Source organism: Phaethon lepturus, unplaced genomic scaffold (genome assembly GCF_000687285.1).
Source record: "Phaethon lepturus isolate BGI_N335 unplaced genomic scaffold, ASM68728v1 scaffold8431, whole genome shotgun sequence".
NCBI lineage: Eukaryota > Metazoa > Chordata > Aves > Phaethontiformes > Phaethontidae > Phaethon > Phaethon lepturus.
This window is the reverse complement of record NW_010519870.1, coordinates 12,516-22,354: the sequence shown is the minus strand read 5'-3', so window position 1 is coordinate 22,354 and position 9,839 is coordinate 12,516. Positions and strand designations below refer to the sequence as shown.

The window sequence follows — 9,839 nt, the reverse complement described above, 5'->3', positions numbered from 1 at the left end:
AGTGTGCCCAGGTGGCCAAGAAGGCCAACAGCGTCCTGGGCTGTATCAGAAATAGTGTGGCCAGCAGGAGCAGGGAAGTGATTGTGCCCCTGTACTCGGCACTGGTGAGGCCGCACCTTGAATCCTGTGTTCAGTTTTGGGCCCCTCACTATGAGAAGGACATTGAGGTGCTGGAGCATTTCCAGAGAAGGGCAACGAAGCTGGTGAGGGGTCTGGAGAACAAGTCTTGTGCGGAGCGGCTGAGGGAACTGGGGTTGTTCAGTCTGGAGAAGAGGAGGCTGAGGGGAGACCTTATCGCTCTCTACAGCTACCTGAAAGGGGGTTGTGGTGACGTGGATGTTGGTCTCTTCTCCCAAGTAACCAGCGATAGGATGAGAGGAAGAGGCCTCAAGTTGCACAAGGGGAGGTTTAGGTTGGATATTAGGACATTTTCTTCACTGAAAGGGTTGTCAGGCATTGGAGCAGGGTGCCCAGGGAAGTGGTTGAGTCACCATCCCTGGAGGTATTTAAAAGATGCGTAGATGTGGCTTTTAGGGACATGGTTTAGTGGTGGACTTGGCAGTGCTCAGTTAATGGTTGGACTAGATCTTAAAGGTTCTTTCCAACCTAAATGATTCTATGATTCTAATGCAGTTGGGAAAGGCACTGGGTCAGTAACTGAACGGAGCAGACAAATTGCAAGGGCAGACTACTGAAAAGGCTGGGACTTTTTGCTGTCTGAGAAGACTGAGGGGATATGATCAAGGTTTACAAAATCCCAAAGGTGGGGAGTAAGGTGAAAGCAGAAACCACCAGAGCCCAAAATAAATGGGTATGCACTTCTTTACCTAAAGGAGAGTGAACTTCTGCAATGTGTCAGCCCAGGAGGGTGTGGAGGCTGACAGCTATGGTGGGCTCAAAGAGGGACAAGACAATTCCTGGACAGGAGGCCCATAAGCAGACACCATGGGGAATTGGCAGGGACGTACCCTCCGACATCTGTAATCCCATTTCTGTGGCTACTGGGGGCACACAAGGGACCCAAACCACAGGGCAGCCAGAGACACCTGCTTCTGGGTGAGATCCCCCTCTTCCCACCCTGAGGGGGATGCTGCAATGCTGCCCACATGCCCATGGTGACACCACTGTCCCATGGCTTTCTGGTGACAGCCCAAGAAGGGGGGACAGCCGTGCTGCAGCTCCCCGCTGCTCTGGTGAGACCCAGCCTGCAAACATCTGCATGCAAGCTCTGCAAGGCCCCAGCCCAGGAACTTGACCTGCAGCCCTGGGACCTGCTCAGCAATCAGGGGACTGCTCACAGTTACCACGGAGGACACGAGGCTCTGCGCTCCAACCACACAAGTTGTTAAAGGCAGCGCTAAGCACTCTGAAAATCAAAATCAAAAGAAATTTAAAAAAAAAAAAAAAGAAAACCACAACCTAGGTGTCTAAGAGGGGGCACAGAAAATGGTTTGATCTCAGTCTCTCTGCAGCTCAGTTGCCCAGCTGTGAGAGACAGAGAACCTCCCTTCCCACAGGCTTCATGAAGACAAATTGCTGTCTGTGAATCACCCCAGGATTCACCTCAAGAGGTGATAAATAATTCTATGTTCAGAGAGAGGCTCAACAAAGCACTGAACCACGCACTGAACACAGAGTCCGGGGTGATGCACTGCTGGGAAGCTCCTTAGAGGGGCTCCATCCTCCCTGAGCACCACATGGAAACATGGTCCTTGGGGCAAGGCAGTGCGGGATCAGATAATTAAGAGTTTACTAATCTGCATGCATAGGCACAAAGAAAAGAAACAAAGACTGTTCTCATTTAATTCTACCTTTATAATTAATTCTAGCACTTTGTAACTTTTAGATACATAACTTTGCAATTCTTATTTTTAAAAAGTTGAAGTAATTTGTGTGTGCATGTGTAATACTACCCTAATGGATTGATAGGCAACTACTGAGAACTACCAGAGCAAGCTGACTAATGACATAGACTTCTTTTTCAACAACAGTAAAGAAATAAGAAAAGTGGGGTCTGCCATATCCCAGGCAGGGGTAAATACTTCCTCCTAGGAAGAAAAGGTGGGGAGTGGCCAGGAGCAGGTTACTGTGAAAGGTCACAGAGACCTTTCCACTCCTGGCAGGAGAGCATGCCAGCATGGATAACGTCAAGAAGAAAATAACAGTAGTTCAACAGCATGCTGTGCAGCAATTTCAGCAGTTCCAGTTTCTCTTTTCATCATTTATTTAAGACTGTGTCTAGACAGTGCATTACCATTCACAGAATTTATGACTAATGACCTGAAAAGCAAAGATACCGGAATAATGTAAACACAGAAATCACCTAGAAGCCATACAAATCCTTTTATGGTTTAAAATATTCCCAAATTAACTTTGACAGGAAAAAGAGTCAAGGTGACCACAGTATTTTGTGGACAAACCTGCCCAGAGTGTTCATCAACAATGTGGCAAGAGCAGAGCGGAAATTCTGCAGCTAAGTTTTGCAAGAGATTTACAGATTTGTTAATGTTAGATGAAATAAACTCATCAACAGCTCTCAAGCCAAAAGTATCCCTAGAGATGCTCTTAAAAGGCATAGAATTATACTAGGAAAAAATATATAAAGTGTTACCAGGAAGCCTTTTTTTCCACTCAAGAAGACAGTCTTGATTTTCAGAGGTTCTGAAACACCTTGAAAATCCTGATCACTCAGAGAGTTTCTTGTGCAAATAGAGACAACCACAACCAGCTAGTGACTCTTCAACATTTAGCTGACACAGCTATTTCCTTGTACTACAGAATTAAAAAGCAATTTTCTCCAATTGCTTCTCGGCCTTGTCATTTGATGCATATGTGCACACATGTATGCACATGCGTGTATATCCAAAAGACCTTACTGAAGTGACTATTCAACACTAATTAGATCTACTGGAGATTTTCCCCAGCGTGGAACCGCTGCTTGGAAAATACGTATAATCAACAGCGGGTCCACTAGCAGTCTGAGAAGACTGACTGGACATACTATAACCTGCAGGTCATATTTTGCCCCGGCTGACAGTCCACAACAGCCACAGAGCCAAACAATTGCAGGATACAATAAATGAGTGATGATGTGTATCTCATTTTGCTTTCATTCCTCTTCTCTAACAAATCATTTTAAGAAGAAGTAAAACACAAGAACCACTTCTGTGTTCCCATCTTTCTGTTAAAGGAATTTTCCTGCTAGACACAATATTCTACTAGTGACTGTTGAGAAAATACCTTGCAAAAATTATTTGGAGTTCATTTTCCAATGCTCTGAAGCAACTTAAAAGCAGGATGAACACATTGTTCTTTATAGATCCCATTACAAGACATATGGCTCACACCCTCTCATGTCATGTTATATGATCCGATGCAGGAGCAAGTTCAGGGACATTCCCATAGAACTGAGTCACCCAAATCTTATGACCCAAAGCGAGGACCAGGGCTGCAATAGGACCATTCCTTTTCAATCTTTTGTTAAGTAAGTGTTGCGACTATGTAAATTCCCAGGACAGTAACTTGAAAAGGGGAAATGGAGAAAATACAATGTTCTACTGAAAATAGGAGACAAAATTATGTCCAGCAGAACTTTTCTGGATGCTGGAACAGTTCAATGCTGGCCTAGCTAATACAAGATGCCTGTACAGCTTAAAAGCATGTGGCTTTATTCATTAAAAAAAAAAAAGTTTATTTTCCCTAAGGAATCCCTTCCACCTATGACTTGAGTTCTGCTAAAAATTAGCGATTTCTTGTTGACAACTGGTAGTTCTGATGTGGGAAGGGGAAAATGCTTCCATCTTGAGTCAAAGATGAAGTCTTCCCAAGTAGAGTCCTGTTAGAACTTAGATGTTAGATCAGATCCACCAAAAGGTTCACCAGTTTCCAGTCCTGCAACATAGCCCTAAGTAACCAAGGAAGCCCTCAGAAGCCCTAATGTAGTTTTGATCGGAAAGCGTTTGGCACCAACTTGTCCTGAGGTCACAGGTTGTTTTACATTAACACCAAAACTGGGTTTGCCTCCTGGGAACTGACCCTACTCCAAATGAAAGGAGATGTTGTCTTAGTACATCCTGAATTACTTTTGAGAAGAAAGCTCCTACTGTAAATGCAAGCATGCTCAGAGCAGACACAGCACCAGGCAAGGCTACGTGAGTTATTGCAATTTGCCACAGATATTGGCCTGAACCAGGACACGTAATGAGCCCTTGTAGGGGTAACAAGCAGATGCCTTCTTCATGCTCACCTGGAACTTCAGTGAATTTGTGACTAGGGGTGGCAAAGAGCAAGAATCAAGAGCATTAGTCTTTCTGGAGGAAAGGATGCCTGCTCCTTACCATGTTAGACCAAGTTTACTGCAGATTTTTGCAGACCCACTGATGTCAGTGAATGGGAACCTATTGCCCAGAACTGAATCAAGCCTTTACATGTCTCAGTTTCAGTGAATCCTCTTCCATCAGACATTTGTTTCAAGTATTAATCTGACTAAAACTTACCTAAAGAGCAGTAGAGTCCAACTTGCTCATATCCTTCACAGCAATCTGTAAGAGTGATGGTTTCAGGGACTTCAACAGTGTGATACTGTGTTTTGTAGTACATCCGGGGACACACCATCCATGGTATCCATCCTCCACAGGAAGTGCTTTTCTCATAGGACTTTTGGTAGGCAACCATTTTAAACACATTTTTGGTCAGGCTATAGTTGCACAGATGGTACCCTAGCAAAGAGAGGCCTTTTTCTAGGGAGGTAAAAAAAAAAGGGAAAGAAAGGGATCAGCACTAACTTCTCACCCCAGAGCATAAGTTCCCTGCACTATCTAGTTAAAAATACTGTTATGAGAAAGCAGTGACAGAACCAACACAGATGAATGATTTCCAAGAAGGCTGATGATAAGAAGAACATCACTTCAGAAAACGGACAGAAGAAAGAATTAGTAGTGACTGCTTGTCATAGGCATCACTTCAGTCATAAAAAGATGCAGATTGGCAGAAAATTCAAAGACCTCTCAGTGCTTTCAGGTGCAAAGCAGAAAAAAGGCAATTTAACTCAAATAAAAATATAAAGGAAATTAATATAAGTTAATAGAAATTAACAGCAGAGAAGAACAGGCACTTCCAGGACAGAGTCATCCAAATATTTTAGATGTCCATTCCAGGCTCACGTTGCCAAAGTGTTTGTCTTTCTCTGCTGACTATAAAGGGAATGAAGGGTGAGGATCTCATGGGCAGATGAGTCACAGTAGATGTCTGGAATAAGACATCCTTCAGACATCACCCTAGGCTAAAACTGGGTACTCATGCATCATTGGGAAGGACTTTCAGGTATCTGACACAAAAGGTATTCCTGGAACTCCTATTTCGCCTATCTGCATTTGTAGCAGACTGTATTAGACCAGGCCCTTTGAGAGCTGCTGTGGTTCATTGACTTCAGTATAAATGAAGTCAGTAATAAGTTCATTAACTACATAATTTCACACAGATCTGGGAATGGGACTCAGTTTCTGGAGTTCTGAAACCAGCCATGATGAGGACCGAACTTGTTACATGCTTCACTTAAAACGGAAATACTTGAGCAGGAGCAGGAAAAAAAACCCTACACCACAAAGAAACCCAAACAACAACAGTGACAAAACCAGATGGAGTTTAAGAATTAGCAGTAAGCAACCTACAATCATGTCACAGACATCAGGCTGGCTCTTCGTGTTATAGAAGCCAGAGGGGCTGAGTCACCCTGAGTCCCATTTGGGAAATAGATGGGATAAAATTAAAATGCCTCTATCATCCTTTAGACAAAGCAAAAGAAACTTTCATAAGGATAAATATGAATTAGCTGTAGGGATTCAAGTTTGGCAGGATCGTTATTTCTGAGGAGGTCAGGGCCAGTCAACAGACAAACTGAAGCTAACATAGTATATACAACAAGCATACCACTAAAATATTTACAGCTTATCTTATTGGTACAGCTTATCTCCTGCCTGAAATGATGAAACATGTAAAAAAAAGTTCAAGGAAAAAAAATTGTCACATTCTTAGGAATTATGTGCTTTTATCACATCTAGCCTTCCAGCTAAACAAAAGATATCTGTGCAATTTGAACGGGACTGGTAAAAGAGCTTTGAACAGGACAATCCTGTAGAGCAAGGACAGTCCAGAAGAAAGCATGAGATAGATACCATAGGCCACAATAAGCTGGCTCAACCAAATCACCCAGAAGGTCTTCCTCCAGCCTTAATCCTAGCAACTGCTCAAATAAGAACAGTGTGAAAGATATCCCCTGCCTTAGATATTCAGAAGGCCATGAGGAAGAAAGGATTTGCTTGGTGCAGTTCCCAGATGGAGGCACAGATGCCTCCTCACGGACGAGGGCACTTGGGAACTGCAGAAGGAAGGAGCAGGTAGCCGGGACTGACCATGGACCACCCCCAGCCTTCCCTCCTCACTGTAAATAACTCCTGTCTGACCAGAGGCAGGGAGAGCATCAGGCCCCTTGGGAGTCCAGCCCTGCCCTGCCTAACCCACCCATGCCTCCATCCTGCCCCAAAAGGCAGAGTTTGATGCCGGGGTGTGCTACAGGGGATGGGGTGAGAGCAAGAGACCTCCCAGCAGGCTCCAGGGATCCCTGTGCTGCTGTCAGCAGGAAAATCTCAAGAATAAAGGCATATCTGGAAATCCCACTCCTTGCTTCTTCCTCCTCCCCAGCCTCAAGCAGGGCAGCTCTGTGTCCGGTCCCTGAAGCTAGCTCCAGAGACAGCAGCTGACAGTCCCTCACAGCACTCAAAAGCACCAGGGCTGTTCTTTGTCCCTTAGATGGGAGTGAAAAGAGAGGGTCATGAAGGGCAGGAAGGAAGACACCCAGCCTGCCTCAAGCCGAAGGCCTGAAACCCACACCCTGGCTGACCCAGGAGAGGACCCCAGTGCCTGGAATAGAGGTCTGACCAGGACCATGAAAGCCCAGTCTTGGCATGTAGGTCACTGCACAGGAGGGAATTGAAGGTGAAGGGAGACGGAGAAAGTAAGGTGGCCTCCCTCCCCTGGCTAAATTTAGGTCATCCACCTGAGAGAGAGGAAAAGAGAACAAATGTGGGTTCTGGAGCAGAAATCAGAGATCAAGGGCTGCTTTTTATCCAATGCATTTGATCGATCACCATTTCACATGAGGCACAAGTGCCTTACAAGACACAGGTAGCTGTCATTGCATTTTATAAAGCATTCTCTTGACACATGTTAGGAGTGCTCCAAGAATAAGTACCCTGGCAAATGCTTCTAGATGTGTAGGCATGGGGAAAAAAAATCACAATAAACCTTGTTTCAGTTTTTTTTTTTTCATTAGTTTGGGACCTGAATGGCTAATTACCTAAAGCAGGATGGAAAGAGTACCTAAATCATTTTGGATCTAGTCTCTATCTGGAGAAAGTGCACAAAGATCTATTGGTGATCAAGGAAGGTGGGAGGAGCAGGACAAATTTTGTTCTGTGGAAATGAGAAAAAGAAACTAAGGACTCATACTCATTTTATCCTGTTACTGTATAAAATTATGTTAGAGCGGGGAAGGGCAGGTAAGGGAGAAGAGCTCAGCCTGGTTCCTTGTCACTGTGATCCCTGTGTTTCTCCGGAGCTCACGTATTAGCACAGCTAGAGCAAAGCCGGCACTGGAAGAGAGAAGATTCGTGTTGTCCGTGCAGAGCTGCGGCTGCAGCGAGGACATAGCACTGGAAAGCTAAGAATTCCAGAGTCAGCTGAGCTGGCTTAGGCTCTACAGCAATGTGCAACATAAATACAGGTATGAAACTGAGAATAAAACAGTATAGAATTAGACACAGTTTATATTTAGAAGCTACAGCTGCCAGAGCAGATATGAAATCATATTTCATACTTAAACATTGATACTAGGTATAGAATGAGGCTGCCAAAGCCAAAAGAGAAGGTTTGAGATATGGCTATGGTGGTACAAAAAGATACCCTTGCTGCAAGAGGTTAGACCAAAGGTGACAGGAAAAGGTGAGGCACCACCAACCTTACCATCATCCATCACTTCCCTACCCTTTAAAACAACCTTTAACACCCACAGAGTGCAGTTACTTGCTGATTGCACTTCCCTTCTGAGCAATGTGGCTTAGATCAATTTGGGCTCTTTACCAAATTGGCTCTCCGTTCTCATTACCTCCATCTATGGGATTATGGCACTATCAAATGGAATTAAAATGCACTGGCTGTTGTTTCCAGCAACACAAAGCTGAAGCCAGTCGCAAGGCAGGAGAAGGCAGCCACCTGACGCTAGTACGGCTGTGTTGCGCCTGTCATCTCTGGAGTTCAGGTTTTTATCTTAGCAACCACCAGCTTTCAGCACTGTCAGGGAAAGTATAAATTTTATTGTGTTAAGCAAGAGCAGAAAGAATTAAAGCAAATACTTCATTAATAGAAACAAATACTGAGAGGAAAGGCTGAAAGGAAAGTCTGCGTAGGAGCAGGCTGCTTGTAACTCGAGGTCAAACCCAGAGCATGATCAAAAAATGAGCAGTAAAAAAATGCGTGATAGCATTTATGCCACAAGCTTAGCTGCAATTCCGGAAACTTCACTGCTCAAGTGCCAGAGAAGCAACTGTGAGCTGGGATCTGCAAAATCTTTTCTTGCTGGAAAACAGCAAGAGCCAAAGACAAGCCCCTTTCTTCTCTTAACATAACTTTAAAAGTAATCCTTTGGAACAGGCTCACAGAGGACAGATTCAAACTCAGCTTTAAAAGGCAAAGGCTACAAAACATGAAGAAAAACAGATTAACGGCTCAATTTTTCTGGATATTCCAATTCTTTTTAAAATCAAGAGCATTGACTTTAAATGGCACTAGAATGGGGGTTCTGCTGATCCCCAATCTGTAGAAACCTTTTTTTCAGCTGTGATTTTGACAGAATAACAGAAAAGTCTGCAAGGCTTTAAGAAACACGGTTTGTATTTTAACTGAGACTTGCAAAACCACTTAAGTAAAAACATGCAACAAAAAGCAGCCAAAAATCACAGTCTCTTCTCATCTAAATAAATTGAATCAGAAATTAAGAGCAAATTAGGATTTAATTTAGCAGTTACAACCTAGCAACTGGGTCAGGTTTTTCCAAATTACAGCCCATACCATAGATGAAAGTTAAACATGTCTTCTACAGCTTCATTTTATGCATCTCTAGGAATTTGCCAGGTACATTACCACATAATTTCCTCCAGAAGTTTATTTTAAATACAATTTTCCTAAAAATTTGCACATTACTGAGCAAAAAGCAGCAAACCTATTCATTTCTGGCACAAAGGAAATGACAAGGCTTTTGCCTGGGGATGAATAGTTGGGGACAAAGGTTGTATTTTGGCTTGGTTAGATTTTCTTTGTTGAATTATCAGCAGAGGATTCTTAAATGGCCGCTGAAACATTGCCAGTTCTCTGCAGAGTGGCCACCTTGGCCGGTTTATTTCAAGTAAAGAGGTATCCCACATCCAACCTAAGCTGTCCTACATAACAGCTGTGGTCCTCTGACCAGGTTTGCATCACTCACCTGTAATTTCATTTCCCCTTCCCTGCTGTGTGGCTGCCCAGAGGATGAGAACAGAAATGAGAGTGATCCTGGCCATCATATTGCCCATCCTGGATAAGCCCTTCTTATCGCTTCGTTTCCAAGGCAATAGAGCTCGATCGTCCCTACGTGCAGGCTTTTGGATTAGGGGAAAAGGTGCTCTCTTTTTTTTTACCTTTTGCAGGTGGGTGATAAGTATTGGCAACAGAAACAAAGAGGCTCCAGTGGGAGTTTCGCCAGCTCGCTCTCCCTCGCCCTCTCCCCGGGGAACCTGCCTCTTCTACCT

The 9,839-nt window shown here is 44.0% G+C and overlaps 1 protein-coding gene across 1 annotated transcript in view; it reads right to left on the bottom strand.

The window, feature by feature from the left end:
* Positions 1-9,611, bottom strand: part of UMODL1 (uromodulin-like 1) — a 53,400-nt gene extending 43,789 nt beyond the window's left edge. Inside the window, exons 1-2 of the mRNA XM_010297194.1 lie at positions 9,536-9,611; positions 4,497-4,739 (exon numbers count right to left, since the gene is read on the bottom strand). Of these exons, the coding sequence (XP_010295496.1) occupies positions 4,497-4,739; positions 9,536-9,611 (319 nt within the window). The remainder of the gene's footprint in view (positions 1-4,496; positions 4,740-9,535) is intronic.
* Between the last annotated feature and the right edge of the window lie 228 nt (positions 9,612-9,839).